Source organism: Caloenas nicobarica, chromosome 6 (assembly GCF_036013445.1).
Source record: "Caloenas nicobarica isolate bCalNic1 chromosome 6, bCalNic1.hap1, whole genome shotgun sequence".
NCBI lineage: Eukaryota > Metazoa > Chordata > Aves > Columbiformes > Columbidae > Caloenas > Caloenas nicobarica.
Window position 1 is genome coordinate 35,342,430 of NC_088250.1, and position 18,020 is coordinate 35,360,449.

General features: G+C 37.2%; 1 protein-coding gene across 12 annotated transcripts in view; it reads left to right on the forward strand.

The window, feature by feature from the left end:
• Positions 1 to 3,669: 3,669 nt before the first annotated feature.
• The window catches only part of R3HDM1 (R3H domain containing 1), a 50,048-nt gene continuing 35,697 nt past the window's right edge, over positions 3,670 to 18,020 (forward strand). For 10 of the 12 annotated variants that reach the window (XM_065638092.1, XM_065638094.1, XM_065638098.1 and 7 more), the window contains exons 1-4: positions 3,670 to 3,758; positions 4,641 to 4,851; positions 12,093 to 12,134; positions 12,582 to 12,671. In XM_065638092.1, the coding sequence (XP_065494164.1) occupies positions 4,681 to 4,851; positions 12,093 to 12,134; positions 12,582 to 12,671 (303 nt within the window). In that variant the 5' untranslated portion in view covers positions 3,670 to 3,758; positions 4,641 to 4,680. The remainder of the gene's footprint in view (positions 3,759 to 4,640; positions 4,852 to 12,092; positions 12,135 to 12,581; positions 12,672 to 18,020) is intronic. The other 2 variants (XM_065638097.1, XM_065638104.1) reach the window with 1 other exon arrangement.

The window sequence follows — 18,020 nt, forward strand, 5'->3', positions numbered from 1 at the left end:
TTACTGCCCCCCTCTCCAGCTGCTTCTTGGTCCTATATCTCACCTGTCTTTTCTGTGGTTGCTTGCCTTCTGGCGCTGGGATAAACAATTAAACTGCTGCTGCTTCCTGCTTTAAATTTTAAAACATTGGGTTTGCTTTCTTTTCTTTAAACTCTAATATAGATACACAGTGCAACAAGTATGGCTTTCTCTGTTCTGTTTCACATAAACTTGGTCTGGTTTCAGGGAGAGTACAGATGGATAATTAAGTTCCAGCCTTTAGTGCTCCAATAATAAAGTTAAAGCAACTTCTGAAGAGAAGTACAGCTTTACATGTAACTAGAACAAATGTTGAGACCTAAGACAAGGGGCTATGTATAGTCTAGAGATTTCTGAATGACCTGGCACAAGCCTTACTGGGAATTTAGCAGTGACTGATTTTTTGACTGTCAGATTAGGGAGTAAACTAGTCATAATTGTAGTAAAAATGAGGTAGGTGGATATTGTCCACAACAAAGGACCTGTGCAATAATCCAGTGAACAGAAGCCTGCTTAAGAAATAAATTTTCATTTGACCTTTCCACTGACAGTGTGTCCACTTTGTGTGTTGAATGTAGATTTTTCACCCCCACCCTTCTAATCCAATTTCCTGTCCTGAATTTGATTGATACCAGTTATTTTGACAGTTGTTCCTGGAGTCTTTTTTGAGAGCAATGATATCAGTAATAGCTTTAATAAAGAGCAAAAAAATCACCTTCTGTCTTTTACCTTCTTTTTAAAAGAAAAAATAATCAATTTCTTCTGTCATGGGCAGAGCAAAGCTTTCTATCTCCATCTACATTGCCAACAAGAAGGAGGAAGTTGTGATGCCTATTAGAGAAATTGGATTAAGTTGAGGAGATCCTGTTCCCAGAAATATCCTCACTCGTTACAAGTCAATTTAGTGGGTTTGCATATGATGATTTTCAAGTTAGAACCTGAAACAAAGGACCCAGTGGTTTTCCACATATCATGATTTAATTTTTCCTCTGAAAAGGGGCACATTCAGAATGGTTCCCTAGACAAAGTGGTTACCTCTTTCCAGAAAGAGAAGTAATAGAATTTAGCATGAGTGATGGTGATATAGCGTTACCAATATGATGAAGGGGAAGAGCATACATTTGAACAGCAGTCCTGAAGGTTAAAGAAGATAAATATGACATGTTATCCACCACTCTTAAACATACAAGTCCTTGTGCTTCCTGCCTGTTAGAGTAGGTGCCTACTGTTGTCACCTAAAAAAGATACTAAAATTGGAAAGCTTTTTTTCATGAGACCTGTTGCTAGCTGTTTGGATTTTTAAGTGCAAAACCAGGTGATGTTCTACCCCTAATACTCAGTCCTTTCAACTGCTGGGATAATTTTAGGACCAGAGGTATCATGTCCCTCCTATTAAAATCTGCTAACCAATATTGGTCTATATTGCTATCCAGTCTATAGCCACTTAATCAGTTTGCTTACTAGAACCTATTTTCTCTCCCAAGAGTAGAGCGAATCCTAACGTCTGCCTTCTTGCTTGCTTCTCCTTTTTCCTGTCCTGCGTGGGACGCAAGAAATCAACATCCAAATACATGGGGAGGTGAAAGAGATGGGATTCCTAAGGACGGACCGTGGTCTGTCCCCGTCCCCTTCAGTCTGTGGCACACAAAATTCCTAAGCTTCTTTTAATCAAATCGGTGGAAGTTTAGAAACTAGAACCAAATTATCTCACTCTGAAAATTGCCTATATTAGAGAAAACTTAAGCCATGGAATGTTTTCCCTGGTCTAGTAACTGGCTATTGTGGGTCACAAACACAAAGTTGCATTACTGATTTCAATGTAACTATTTGTGATGAATGCAGACCTTTTAGCACTTAGGGAAGGGGTGTTAAATGTTACCTACTTTTTAAATAGTAATTTAGGAGTCGTCTTACCCAAATCTCTTTTGCAGGGTTTCTTCGGAGGCAAGGGGGAAATATATTATTCTTTGTTTACGTACCTTCTGAAGTGTTTCTTTGTGCTGTTTTTACGGTGGTTTTTGAGGAAGGGATCAAAAGATTTCAGTATGTTTCAGTGTATCCAAACCAATTTGAATACAAGCTGGTCATACTGTTGTGGAACATAGAGAATATTAAGTATTTACTTTCTTTTGTTTCATTGTAAATCTTACTTCCCATCTTCAGTTCTGTGAATTTTTCTTAAAACAGGATATGGCTTTTCTCTCATGTAAAGTCAGTGTTATTTTTCTTAGCTAGTTTTCCGGTATGTAATTTTACATTAAACTCTTCGTTGAATTATGTGACAAAACATTAAAACTGATAAAAGTCTGGGGGCTATCACAGCCTGGCCTTGTAAATTGGATATGAATTGCTTTCTAGTGACCTCATACTGCAGAACGCTTAAATGCTTTCAAGTTCTCCCAGCAAAGATGCAACTTGTTGGAGACATGAAGATCTTGCAGGACTTGTCTTTCCATCCTTTCTTCCTACATATAGTGCAACTTTTCATTTTGAAAGAGAACAGTTTAGTGCAGGTTCTTCACCTACTTTGACTAAAACAATTTTTATAGTTGTGGAGTAAATGTCTCGTTTGTTTCTTAATTTCACTTCAAACAATTCTGATGTGTTTTATTCGCTTGTTTGTTTTCCTGAAACAATTCTAATTACCATGTTACTCACATGGAAATTAAGTAGTTCAACCGAGGTGACAGAAGGTATTATTGATGTTTATTATAATTTGTACTGGTTTTAATAGCCTCTGACTAGTCATGAGAAAAATATTTGGGGAGTGCAATACAAGAGATCCTTTTCAGCTATTTTTTTCAGCTATTTTATTTCAGTGTATCTTTCACAGGTTTGAAAGATAGTCATTTGTCGTCTTTGCTTTAGGATATTTTTGCTATGCTAATAGGTTACACTTTGTTAGCTTTTAGATGTCTGTTGTTGCCTACCACTTCAAATGCATGTGGGTGGTGAGGTTATTGTTCAGAAAAGCAAATCTGAAAAAAAGGGAATATGGAACAATGTCGGTTTTGTAGAAATTTGTAAATCCTCATTTAGGAGCAATTACTTTGTTGAATAAAATAAAATTGTCTCCTGTAATTCAAGTTGCCTAAAATATGGGTTATGTATTGTGCTTGCAGATTATTAACTATGACAAAGAGAAAAATGACGTTATGCTAACAAGGATTTGTGAGCTTTCATGGCCTATTACTCCTCCACACCTGCTGGGCTGCTTATTTCAAACTGTCTTTTCAGACTCTTCTGGAAGATACTTGCTTGTTTCTATAAACAGTTTCTCACTAGGATTGCCGACAAAATGTTTATTATGACTACTTGTTAACTCTGTAATACAGAAATATCTCGGAAGTCTAACAAAAAGTATTACCACTGCTAGATACAGCAAGTAGAATGGATAGATATGACAAAAGCTGATTTCTTCTGTGCTTTTTTTGCTTGAAATGACTGTAGAAGTTTTTGAGTGTCATGTTCCCTCTACCCTCCCCCATCCTGAATAAAAGTATCACGTATTTCCTTTGTTGACTTTTTTAGGCATTCGAAAGGGATGTTCTTGCTGATTCAAGACAACATAGTTCTGTCCAGGACTCTACACTGGGGATAAGGACATGGGACTCCTCCTGCCAGATTCCAGATGGTTCATTACAACTGACATCTTGGTTGACAACTGTGAAAAGGAACTTTGGATTATTTTATTGTATTTTTGTGGGAGACCACAATCCCCAAACTGTAGGACATATCAGGTACTAAATCAGATACTTAGCCTTTTCCATAATGTTATTTGATTGTTGTTTGTTTTCTATTGAGGAATTTAAGCATTCATATCTTATTCTTTGTTTCTTTTAAGAAATGGAGAATTCTTGGTTTTACATCTTGCACTGTAGCGGAGTAATGACAAGAAGTTGTATTATTTTTTAGGGAAAATTAGGGTGGTTCTGCTACAGCTTTAAGCATTAGAGTTCTCTGTGTAGTATTTAAAATTATTATTATAAATTGTAATTACTGATAATGGTGGTTATTATCCTGATTACCAAAGCTGTCTCTTTCTTTCTTTGTTGCTTTTGAGAGAGTGCTTAATTTTATTAAGACTAGTTTTGCTACGTTTAGTAGGTAAGATAGTTTCTGCATTCAGAACTTGTCTGGTTTTTACCTGGCAACTAGGGTACTTAAAAGCATTAATGAAATGTATGAATCTTCGCACACTTAGTGCATTACGATTCATCTATTTACTTTCAACCCATTTAAAATAAGTCTATATGTAATTATTTTTTCCTTTCAAATGGGAAAAGCTTTCCTTGTTTCTGTTAGAACCTACTTTGATTTGGAGAATTGGAATGTTCAGGTGTTTATTTTAAAATACAGAAGGGAGAATCTGCAAGCGTTATCCTACAGTGTAGCTCTTAGTTCTTGTTTGTATAGATGTCTGTTATTATAAGCCTCTTGATAAAAGTGGTTAAAAAGAAAATGATCACTTTCTCTAATTCAAGAAAAGTGAAAATATCATAACAGGAGAGGGAATCCTTTTTGCAGCAAAATCATGTTTATTTTGGGTAGCTCTTTAGATATGTATTTTTTTTTAAATTAATTTAAAATTACTCAGTGATCCACTTTTTTTTGTCCTAAAGGTTCCATATTTCTTGTAGAATTTTAAAATAACCTTTTCTAATGAGGATGTCTGATATTCTTACTGTAAAAGATGAAACTGGTGCAATGAAGGGTTCAGAAGCTGAATTTAAAGATACAGACCCAGTTGAAAACCTTATAAAATCAGGAAGTCAGGAGCAGATTCAAGCAGAAAAGGATGAAAATTGTCCTGATAGCAAAAACAATATGCCGGTAAGAAATTTTTCACTTTTATTTTTTACTAGCGTATCATGTTGAATAAGTCTGTGTCTTGTTCTCCCTTTCTCATGATCCTCCTGTGTGTTGATTTGGTACAGTCAGGAAAACTCGACTGGTGTTAGGGAGGCAAGTAGGATGATTATTGCTTCCTCTCTCCTCCTTTGCCTCACTTCTGTTTCTATTCATATAAATATGAGAGTCAGTAATTTTTAATTGTTTGAAGTAGATTATCAGTTTGCATGAGACCAGACAACTTGTCCATATTTGTGTTTTCTTGAGTGTACATGTAAAGTTGAGTCTTTTCATTGTAGCAGAACAAGGGGAAAAACTTGGCACTCAAGCTGTCTTTTGCTCTTGCTGAATCCTGACTGAGTTTCAGAGACCGGGCTGTGTTAGGAAGACACAATATAGCAATAGTGTGGTTTGATCAAACCGCTGGAATGTTGAGCGTTGAACAGAACACTGTAGCACAGCTCAGCTGTCTGCCCTCGCAGAGGTGACCAATCTCAGGCTCTTGAGCTGTGTGCAACTTACAGGTGGTCCAGGTGTCACTTTTACATCAGAGCTGTGCAGCATAAGGCTCCAGTAATCAGATGTAGGTAATCCAAATCCCCAGGTGCCGGAGGAATCAAGTCAGCAGAGCTCATGAGGCCAGTAGGTCCGGGTCCTGCCCTAGCCACCAGCAGAAAGTCCAGCCTCTTTCTCTCTACATCAATGGCACAGTGAGCCGATGAGCTCTCATCCCATCTCAGCTGCTAGCCAGTACTCCCTGTACATTCCCTTTTCCTCCGTTCTGCACTACTTGACAATTTTGGTATATATTAGGTAGGAAAGCTTAGGGACCTCCTGCATGCACTGAAGAGCTGATGCATGTAAATGAGTGGCTATTGCAAGATGGGAGATGCACCTGTAAAGAAACTGCGGCATCAAATCTCAAATGAGAAACGGGAAATAGTATGAAAATATCTTGTGTTAAAGGAGAACACACCAATAAGGGTGGATTAAGAATTTGTGGCAGCAGATTTAATACCTCTGAGGTTGAGTTGTGCAGTTAGTGTTTGTGCTCAGGAGTCCTGAAGGATGGGTGGGTCTTTCACACCGGGCAAACTAGCTAACTCCTGGCTGAGGCTGCCCATGTGGTCATCAAACACTCGAAATATCATAGATGAGGTGAGGAGTTAAGGAAAGCAACCGAAATGTTCAGGCACAACATAGAAAAAAGGGCAAATTTATAAGAGAAAAAACAGCTTGTGTTAGACAAAAACTGGTTTTCTATAGTCTTGTCTGTGGGTTAATAATAAACAATTTTCTGATGAAATCCTGTGTGGGATATGGGGTATGGCAGTATTCTCTTGTGGACCGCAGAAACAGGACTGTAGCTTATTAGATTCTTGTTCTTGAGAATTGAGTAAAAGTTTCTCTGGGGAGTAGTTCTGTTCAAGACTAACAATTCAATATTCTACTGAGTGAAATAAGCTCTATCAGCTGTGTTAAATTGCTTCCAAATAAATCTTGTAGACCACTGTAATAACAATGCAGTTTTACACTTTAATATCTGCTGGCTTTATTAAGACTGGCATCAGTGTAAATGGATAATTTTATGGAAAATATAAATTCTTAAAATGAAATACTTTTCTGTAATGTATGAGAAATAACTGCTACTGAAAAGCTGATAGATGTTACAGCTGAGCTGGGTTTTTTTTTGTTTTTTTGTGGGTTTTTTTTTTAATGAATGGAATATCCCAGTAGTGAGCCTTAAACATTGATTTAAAGTTTATTTTCATATCATTCAGTAACTTGAAAAAAATCTCATTCACATTTTCTCATTCAACGAATTTTATTGTGGAAACTTTTGTGAGACTCAAGTAGCAAATCTGCCTTCCTGCTAGCAAGCGTTGCTGTATTCTCAGGCCTAGTCTAGAAAAATGAATCTGTTGGTGCTGTCAGTGCTGTGGGGTTTGGCGAGAGGGTTGGTTGATTGGTTTCGTTCTTGTACAGCAGTAGTAGCTCGTGGCCGAAATATACACACGATGAACTGAATAACTATGTAATGAACGTATTTGATAGAGGTGGCTTTACTGTCATCTTAATTTAGTGTCGATGTGAGTGGTGTGTTCGGGAGTCTCCACCAGAATCAGAACATCGCTGTTACATGAGTAGTGTAATTAAAAACCAAGTTTGTAGGCTGAGGACGTTGATTTCCAGAGCGACAGGAAGAGGGTCAGTTATGAAGAGGAACCCTTGCTAGCATAAGCCCTTTGCAACAATTGAAGTCAGTAAATGTTAATGTCACTTGTACTACAGTAGTTGTTAGTGCAACTCTGTATGTCATATGTTTGAGGCTTTTTCATTGAAAGCATGTCTTATGCTAAAATATAAAACAAAAATTTGGGCCTGACCATAGTAAACAAAACTTCTGGGAATGGTAGAGGAGTCAGCAAGTTTTTAACAGACTATTAAATAGTTTGACTAGTGACATTTCACTGGATGCACTATTCTTCATTAAGGGCAGGTTAAATGTTACCGTAGTGGTAGGAAAATGAGCAAAGGATTTGCGGAGAAATGTTAGAGAACATTATCAGACTCTGTTGTGTTCTTTTGTTTACTAATTGAGTAGATCAAAGATGGGAGTTATGGGGTTTGGTTTTGGCTTTCCTAGCTAGTAGCTGTTTGCTTAGGAGGTTTTACACCTCTTGGCAAACTACAATAATATTCCTGAGTACAGTTATCATTTGATTTTAAGTTGCTATTTAACTTCTTTACAGCCAAGTAAGAAACAGGCTGATGATCTTTGTCTGAACCTATCATGGTTTGAATTCAGGCGTGTTTCCGGATCTTCATGGTTCTGGAAACTGGTAATTATATTTTGAAATATAACTTTGGTTCTAAATTCCAGATTATTTTGAGATGATGTGCACTAGTAACCTATTTGTTGTTGCATACACTGTTGGAGGTACAATGTGAATGAGAAAAATATTTTGTTAGAGTACATGGGTAGCACGCCCAATTTCTTCAAGCAGTACAAGAGTAGTATAATTGGTATAGAGAATATTACGGAAGATTTTTGAGTTGTTATATTTTGAAGTGACCATCAAATAACATTTAAATGGGACTGGAAATAAGCAGCACTCATGGAAATTACTTTTACAAAAGTCATGCACGTGTCAGCACTATGGTAGTTTTCGTGATCAAAAAGTCACAGTTGTCTCTCAGTTGTTAATCTTATCTGGCTCAGGTGACAACATACTAATTCTGAATTAGCTACAATACAGGGTCTGAAGTTTGCCTTTGTCACTGGGTGATGAAGCAGGCAATACTTCATCCACTCTAAAGACAGATATTAGAAAGTTAACATGTCAGGAAATGTTGGCAAAAAAATAAGTAAACAGCATGGATCTATCTTACAGTGTAATGCCTTCTACTCACTATTAGGAAGATTAATTTTTTTTTAATCTCCATAAAAATTCACATTGGCTCATGTGTAATACAGAAAAGGAGGGTTGTACTTATTCTACAATTGATGCATTGTGGAGGTTGGGTGGAGGGGAGAAGAATGTTAGTCTTAAGTACTGTCATCTCTGCATTGAAAAATAACCGTTAATAAGTAGAGATAAGATCCTTGATTGGATGATGATTGCCAAGGCGGTAGAAGACTGAGAGCTGCATATTCCTACATATCAGTAAAAGCACTTGCAAGCTGTGGAGAGTAAAACCAAAATACCACCAACAAAAAAAGCCTCACAGAAGGATGTAGGCTGGTATGTGAATGCAGGAGTTGTGTGCATCCACCAAAGAATACAGGCAAGGCAAATGTTGCATTGAGTATAATTCTACTATGGATTTATGCTAATTAAGCAGATATCCTTATCCTTTGAAGGAATTCGATTAATTTTATTACTTAACAACTGAGCATCTCTCTCTACAAGTTTCCTCCCTCCATACTAGCACAAGCCTTCATTTTCTCACTCTGTTCCCCAGCTCGAGTTCTCTGAAGTCTTCCTTTGCCTCCCCTCAGCTGCTTTGGTTTTGTCAGGATTTACCTGTCTTTGCCTCCAAGATGTGACTTCATACTTCTTTAAAGATAAATGATTGAGCAGATTCTGTTTAGTTACTTTCGAACTGTTGAAAATGTCTTTGTGTCCAATGGTGAAACTGTTTTCCATCAGTCATCCTCTGCTGTGTCATGGAAAATTGCTGTTCCCTTCTGACTAATACAGGACAGCACGTAACCATAGACCATACTGTTCTTTCCTCTATCTGTGGTTGTTGGGACTGCAGCCCTTAACCGGCTTTAAAATGGAGACCTGATAGAAGGAAAGGTGAAAAACTGAATGTCCTTAAAACACTCTTCATTCAGGTCTGTCATGTCATGCCTGTCCTCTGAAATGTCTAAACGGTACTTCAGAAACATAATAGATGTAGGACCTTCTCACAAAACCTTTCATACTTCTAAGTTTGCATCTTGTGCCTGACCTGTTTGTTTAGGCAGCATAGTGATGATAGAGGAAGGTGGGCAGCAGCTCCAGGTCTGTACTTTGTATCTAAAAAACGTGCTCTGTGGAAGTAATAAGGAAAGAATAAAATAGGCAAATACTGCTACTGAAAGCCTGGATATAAGTGATTATATATGTTTGGTAAACTCTATCTTAATTCCCTTTTTTTTTGTAATTGGAAATGAAGCATAGTAGTTGGTCTTAAAAGCTGCTGTGATTTTTTTTTTTTTTTTTTAAAGACAAAAACCTAATCATTTTCATTATGCAATTGTTTGGAATACTTGCTTTTAAACACTGTCTTGAAATCATGCCCATACTGACTTCAAATGGGGCATAAATTTATTTTTAATCTTGCTTTCATTAACACAGTGTTTTCTCAAGTCAGTAAAAGTCTTTGAGAGCTGCAAATAGAAAGAAATTGCTTAATTTGCACTCACCAAGGATTATGGATTCTAAAGTAGCTTTATATTGTTTTTCACAAATGGGGAACATAAAGATGCTCTGTAGGAGCAAAACTTAGTAAATGCAGAGAAACTAGGACAGGATTAAAATTCATGGACCTGAAAAGAGAGAAAATGCGAATTAACAGCTGCAACGTGCATTGACTGCCTATTGTCCTGGAATTTCAGTGGAAACATAGTTATCCTCCGTCGATGTGGGTTTGCCTCAGAACAGAGATAAGCCCAGCTGTCTTCAGGTTTTGTGAGTGCAGTTACTGGTGATATCACAGCACTTTGGGTTTTGTATTTCCAGGCCAGACCTTACATCAAAGGCCTTTTCTTGCATCAGCTGTACCAGATTCATTCCAGTGTTTCTTACCTGTCAAGTGCGTGGTGCTTAATCCTCACGGTTACAGCTGGATGCAGGGCTTATATTTCAGCTTTTGACGTCCTTAAAGTCATGCAGGAAAGCGAGGAATCTACCCCTATCAAAGGATTGTTTTCTCTCTTCCCCCTTCCCTCAAATGGTGAATCTGGAGCGTTTGCTTCTGTACGTTCTTTTCAGTTTTATGGTGGATTCAAAGCTTCCAAAAATTTACAAAAGGTAAACCATTTGCCCAAATGTAGATTCTTTTGCCTGTTGTTTTGACAGTAAACTAAGGACTCCGTTGGCAGTGCTGATTTGAAGTTTACACTACTTGATTCAAACCCACCTAAGACTATTGATGCTGGTTTAATTGTTACAAGGTTGGGAAATAATCCAGTTCTTGAAAGTTTAGTAGCTTGGTGTAATAAAACTTTTCCAGGGTTATGCAGAGTGCCAGCTTTCAATATGCAACATACGCATTCAGAATAGCTGGGTGAAAGAAAAAAATATTTGCAGGTAACAGTAAAACTCAGAGTCTCTGTGTTGTTCCAGGTATGAGAACATTTGAACTGTCTTTGCTGCTCAAAATCTCAGCAAGCTGCCTTTAAAAACATGATGATGAGTTCAGTTTGTTTTCAGTGCTGCTATTTAAAATCCTCTTATGTAGCGAAATGAGCTTAAATGAGCTCCCCTTCTGCTGCTCTTCAGCTATGCTGGTGCAACATCCAAAAAAGATATTTGGGACTTGGGGAAAATGAGAGAATAGTGGAGTTTTTTTGTATTTACATGGTAGAACCCTTTTCTGTAGGTTGGGTGTTCTGCTAAGGCACTTGATAGATATCTGCACCTATGAGCCCAGGATGGGGAGGGCTGTTCTCGTGTAGTGTTCAAATGGGGTTTTTATTTATTTCCTTCTGAAAGGAGACTGCTTTCATAAAAGAGGAAATATTGTCTATTAAAAAACACTTGAAATTGTGTTACCCATGTTACTTTTTCCTTACAAATATTAAGCCTGTGCTCAATAAAACCAATTCTGTTTAAAAGCTTGTTTGTTCATCAGTTTTAGTTCTACAGTGAAACCGATACTTAAATTATATTATGCTGCTGTACATGCTTCTACTCCTGTGTAACTGTCACAGACATTTGAGTTAGTTTAAACTATGCAGTTAAGAAATCGTTAAACACTTTTGTTGATTCAAATATACCTTTCAGTCATGCATACTGTTGTAAAATTCTGGTAATCTTTTTGTTTTAAAAAAAAAAAGAAACAACAGTAATAGAAGAAGGGAGAAAGAGCAACTTAAAGTGTAGCAAGTTACTAAGATGGCTCTGGGAGGAGAAAGATAATATTTAAAAATGTTAAGTTACTAAATTATATTTTAAAAATTGACCATAGCCCATTTTGAAGCTCACTTTCATAGGTCCTAAGATGAAAGAAAAAAACCATGTTTTAACCTGCTTATGATAGGTCATCTTCTGTTCCTTTGGTAGAGGTGATGTTGGAGGGGGTTTGTGATGTGGTGTTTGGTTGGTTTGGTTTTTTTTCCTCCTCCACATCACTTTTTCCAGGTAGGTTTCAGGAACAGGAAGAAAATTTCTAAAGCCATATGTTGCCAAGGCAATTAGGACACAATAATGTAAAATGTAGGATCTGGCTGAGAGAGTGAACTGCTTGGATCTCACTGAACAAGAATAATGCTTGCTTCCTGTTAAATTTCTGTCATGTCTGTTGTTGATAAATGGAGAAGAGAAATCAAGGACAGGCACGATGAATTTGGGAGAGCATATAATCCTTCAGCCAAGAGCATCTGCTGTTCCTTTCACAGATTTGACCAGTAATAACTGTTAAAGCTTTCTTTTATACAGACTTTTGCAATAATAAAACTGTACTGTTAAGTTTAATATAAACCTTTTTCTGTTGTGCCCATCATTCAGCGGCCAGTGCAGTCTTTTGGACAGACAGCAAAAAGGTCGAAGGTACAGTAGACGTGTGTGCTGGCATGCTAAGGAAGCCCTTCATGCTTGATGAAGCTTTGTTACGTTGTGAAAAGTGCCTTTAGTTTTATTTTTTGGCATTGAAGCTTTGTTTTATTCTGTTGGATTTTTGTCTTGCCTAGTTGTCTGCTTTTGTGGTTTGCCTTTATAATTTTTGGTGGCTTCTTATTGTTATGGAGAGAAACACTTTCCCAAAGATTTTATTTACTTTCCATTAGATGTGCTCTATTGTGCTGACAGTGCCTTCAAAAGCTGCAGTTGCTTGGGTATTTTTGTCCTAAAGGAAATTATTTATTCTACTGAAAATATTAAAAATGCTGTTTTCAGCCATTTTGTTTTACATAAAATGAATGGAAAAATAACAGCTTATGATATATTTATATAATTTTTCATAAGCCATAGCTTTTAATTTTACATACTTTCCTTCAGTCAAACACAAAGTTAAAGTTAGTTCGGAGCCTTGCTGTATGTGAAGAATATCCACCACCTCCCACAGCTGAAATATCACAGGACTTCCAGGTAAAAATCACATTACTGAAGTTTCTGAAACAATTTGAAGTAACTTATTATTCTGAAGAAAATCTTTTGGGTACTCTTTAAACACGCAGCTTTGACAGAGGTGGTAATATCAGCTGAAGAATTTGCTGCTTTGTTTTTCTGAACTGCAATGGTTGATGCCTGGGATGCAGGAAGAGGGGGTTTGTTAGTTTTAACTTTCTAGTCTTACAGTGCGCTTGAGGCAGTCTTAAATTGCTTAAGTGCTGCCTGCCATCAGTAAAACAGAAAAATGATGATTAATATATGCAGCATAATTTATCAGCTTTTTATACTTAGACAATATAAGCAGTTGTAAGTTCTGGTGTTTTAACTGAATTCCTGCATATTAGTCATAATTGCTCGTATTTCTATTAACACGTGCTTGAGGTATGTCTGAAGACTAATCTATTAAAATGATGTAACACACTTAAAGAAGTTCCTAAATGCTGGATAAAATCTGTTAAAATACTTTGGAGAATTTAAAACAAATCTAGCTTTTCTGACTTTACCTTCATACCAATCTGTGTTTTTAAAGCAAAATACTATGACTGGTTTTAGTTCTATGTATTGAATGCGGGGCATCAAAATGCTTTTCTTGCTGCTCTTTTTTCCTTCCTAACAAAACTGAAACGATCCTTAGTGGTTTACTCATAAAGCATGTTGACTTATTCTACGGTTACTTGAAAAGCTAAACTATCTTTTTGTGACAAGTCTCATTCTTCTTAACAATTAGAAGGAACCAGTAGAATAGCAGAGTGTGAGAGGGGTTTGCTGGACAAGTTGTAATTCAACTTTGGGGAGGAGGGAGGTTGAGAACTCATGCAGGTATTTGTTGAACTCATTACAATTTTGTAAAATTGAACCGCAAAGTAGGTAGGTTTGGTTTTGTGTTGTTTTGGTGGTGTTGTCGTTGGGGTGTTTTTGTTGTGAGCTCTTGTTTGGTTTTTTTTTTTCCTCCCTTGGGAAACCTGAGAAAAATAGTATTTTTATAGTCCTTTGCTAATATACGAATATTTGAAGAGTTGACTAGAGAAATTTTCACACTAGGCCTGCTGATTTGATGAAAAACTAAGTCTTAGATTGGTATAGGCTGCAGATGAAGAGATTAGAAGACAACAGAAAAGTTAATGCTGTTTACAATTATTTACAACCCTGTCGTAATGTTACGCATAAGATTAACAAAACTGACTCTGAAATCTAGCTCAGGCTTAGTTGTTTAATCTGAAGCAGTAGGGTTTAACTTTTTCAGTCATTGTATCTAATTACAGGAGGAGAGAATCCTAATTTGAGAGGCTGTTCACCCACAGTGTATTTCAAACACAAGAGACATTAGGATTTTTAAAACCTCCAGCACTCTACGACACCATATATTCAATGGTTTAAAATCAGACTTCTGTAATAAGCATTCTCTGCAGATGACGCTTGTTACCGTGTCCTCTGGGAATTGATCTTTAGCTGGGTTCCGCAATGTTCTGTTTGAAAGGAGTTATTGCAGTAATGGAAGAGATGTAAAGACTGGTTCTACAGAATGAATTGAATTGTGTGATAATGTAAGTTTATACAAAGGGAATACTATAAAGCAGATTGTGTATTAAGAAACAAAATTAGATCAAGCTGTGAGTTTTCCTTAGAAACAGTAATCTAGAAAAAAATGGCTTATGAATCTCAATAACTATGCAAATGATTAAGAGAACAGATTTAATTCTCCCCTTTAGAGTGGATAAACGCATGTTGAAGAGGAGTTACAAGTAGAAATTTGTTGCAAGTTCTGATGCTGGAGGGCACATCCTATGGGGCACAGGTTTTCCATGACCCTCTGTAACAGCTCATACAGGCAATTTCTTCACACATTTTGCTTTCTTACACAAAGAATTTTTGGGAATGGCATGGAAGAATTCTTCTGTAAGCACCAGGTGGCTGCTGGCTGCCTCAAGCCCCTAACTTTAAAGCATGATGTGTATGCGGTGGCAGGTCTCGTGGCTGGGTGAATGAGAGACTGTCTTGCACAGCTCTCCCTGGCAGCACGAATAACCTCCGATTGCTTCCCTGTGCTGGAAAGTCACTGCTCTGTTGTATCAGTGACTGCAAAAAATGGCTTCCAGTTTTGTGTTCATGCTTCAAATGGATTTTAAGAGTTAGGAAGAATAAAACTCAAGATAAAGTTGCTGATAATGCTCGAAGAATCCCAGTTTTTAATGGTTAGAAAGTGTTGGCCTTGATAGGACGAAAAATATAGTTACTCAACTGGGAAGCGGTGTGAGTTTTGGGACTGCGTGTGACTGTTTATCAGTCCCACGTTTCACACCAGTGTGTAGAGCAGCCTGTAACAAGATCTTAGTAAACTCCTGGGCACATGCAGGCATAGAAGTCACTTAGCAAGTCACTGCTGGCTGCTCCTCCTCAGAAAGCTGTAATGAAAGAGGTCGACAGACCAGACAATTGTCTTAAGCAGATCAATTTGTTTTCTGGTATACTTGTTTATATATTCTTCAGCAGTTGCAACATGAAAAAAAAATACTGTTCCTTACTGAGAAACCTAGGTAAGAGCTCACAAACTTTTAAGCCTTAATTGTTTATAAAGCGCTGGTAACCCTTTACTAAAAGGTCCTATGGAAGTACAAGCCTATCAGTTTATTGCAGGAGGAATAACATAACTGTTTTACGTGATCTTCTATCTTTGTAAATACACTAGCTCTTTATTGTTTTGCTGTCCTTTGTCTAAATATTAGGTTGTTCATATTCTGTATGCTTGAATATGAAGTAGGAACAGTAGCAAAGGATGATCTATTTCAGCCTTCTTTAAGGAAGGGCTGTTGCCATATGAATTACTTACTAGTATGGTAACAAGTATATAAACCTACAAAAGACTGAACTTTTTCTTCTTTAGCGAAATAAAACAACTTGTAGGAAGGGGCGTGGGGGAAGAAGACCAGAGACTATAATGTTAGTTTATACTGGCTGGTGTAATTTCAGGTTATTGTTGGCTTTAGAGATTACTGGTAAAAAGCCAAGACTCCAGGACATAGGGCCTTTGAATAATATTCTGTAATGTTTCCTGACTCTTAATGTTTTTTCAAATGTTTTAAACTGGATGAATTTATCAGGTTTTGGGAGTTTTGGTTTTTGTTTGGCTTTTTCTTCTTTAATTGGGATTTGATGACAATTCCTTCTGCTACAAAGAGGACTCCAGAGTTACAGTGAAGAGTCTGTTAAATCAGTATGCCGGCAGAGACCCACTACAAACAGCGTGGGATTAAAAGAACTGTAGGGAATAGAAGTTAAAAGACTTTTTTTCCAGCAGCTTTCCGGTTGAGTAGGTCATATTTAATTAGACACTACAGTTTTTATAGCATGAAATCACAAGCAAGTGCCCTTTGGTACACAGTCCTGTTGTATCACACTTTAAAGTAGAATTGGTGGTAGTAGAACTGGCTGTTCAGATGGCTGTTCCTTTTTTAGCTCTTGTTGGGGAAAGAAGTATGAAAATGATTGCTCGCTAAAATCCTTTGACTATTGCTGTATGCTTTTACTTCAGATGAGTGTACAGTATGTAGTCAACCTATTTTCTAGTGAAGGAAAATCAGACTATGAAGATTTCCTTAATTTACTGATAGTTTTGCAAAGTATTATTGTAAAATGGAGAATAAAATATTGGTGGATGCAAGTCAGAAATAATTTCTTAGTAACACACAGACCATGTTTCTTTTTCAAATAACTGCTAATGCAGCTACTAGGTGAACAGTAGGTGCAGTGTACTTTATATTGACAAATAAGTTGCTCATTTGAATTATGTTCAAGTTTATGAAGTAAGGAATGCAAAGATTTGTTTTGGACAGTAAACCTTGACAATGGTTTGTAGCCAAGCGAATTCTCTAGACTAGGAAAGAATTATACAAAAGAGTTCATTATTAGTGACTGGTAATGGTTTTTGTCAGACTTGGGTGTAGATAATCTCATAAAAAGTGAGAAGTCTTCACAGTTGTAATGCTGCTTTGCAGGGTGTATATGAATTAATAAGTTTAACTAGAACATTTAATGTGAGGGAAAAATCATAATGAGAGGAAAAGCTGATAAAACTACTGGCTATTTTTGTTTTTTCCTCATTTGAAAAAGTTGTTACTCCAAAAATGCATTATTGAACCTAGATTTTGCCATAACCTCATTAGTACAGGGTTTCCATTGCCCAGCTCTGAAGGGAGCAAGGGGGAGAGAGCAGTTGGGTGCCGGGGCAGGGACGAGCGTTCCTGCAGGATGTGCAAGGGTGTGTTTGCGCGTGAGACGGTCTTGGTGAGTCCTGACTATATTTAACTCTGGTCAGCTCACATGAATGAGATCAGGTCTGTGGAATGACACAAGAGAAGCTTAGAGCAGGTGCCTGGGTATGGGTAGGAATGGGTTCAAGGGAAGAATGAAGGCATGCATGGGAAAGGTTTAGGTGTGGGACAGAAGAGCCATAGGTGAGGATGGATGAGGGGCAGGTTCTTTGGGCTGGGGAGGATCAGATGTTCTCAAATCAAGGAGATGACACCAACTCAGTTGGCATCGGGGGAGCAAAATTGCCATTTGAGGGAGTTCAGGATAAAAGGGAATGGGGGAATCTTGCTCTCACAGGGCTTTGCTTTCCTCTCTTGGAGTTATTCAAACAGATGGTGTCTCCGTTCCCCATATCTCCTCATTTTTCTATCTGAAATGCTTTAGTCCTTCACTGACAAGCTTCTTAAAGAGGCACAAAAAACAAATTCCGGTCTTCCACTATTTAGGGGACCATTATGTCACTATAATTTCAAAGAGGAGTTCTTTTTTGCTGTATTTGGGAAACAGGTCACCTATTTGTGTAAAAACATAGATTTTGAGATGATGACACACAAAGCTACTGTCAGAAGAGGCAGGCAGTTAAGAATCTAAGCCTAGATCACTGTAAGATTTGCAAATTTTGCCTTGATATATTGTACTGTAAACACTTCCTTTTTTGTGGATCTGGGAATGCTGGTCTGTCTTAGATTGAAAGATTTGTTTTATTTTTTTTTTCTTCATACAAACCAAATTGAAACTTGAGACAAACTTTATAGTGAAGAACTGTGAAGAATGTGGAAAAAAGCATTGTAGATGATGCATGACTTAAAAATTTAGAAGCTGTATACAATTAAAACGTCTGAAAACCAGGAATATTTACGTATCTGTATCATATAAGATACTCCGGATTCATTTTGAAATAGCATTCAGGGCCTGGAAGTGTGTGTAAATTCTAAAATGTGAATGGCACTTTCTATGTCTTCTCTATAGTTTTTGATTTGCTGATAAATAATTGCATTTTGTGGTCACGTAAAGTAC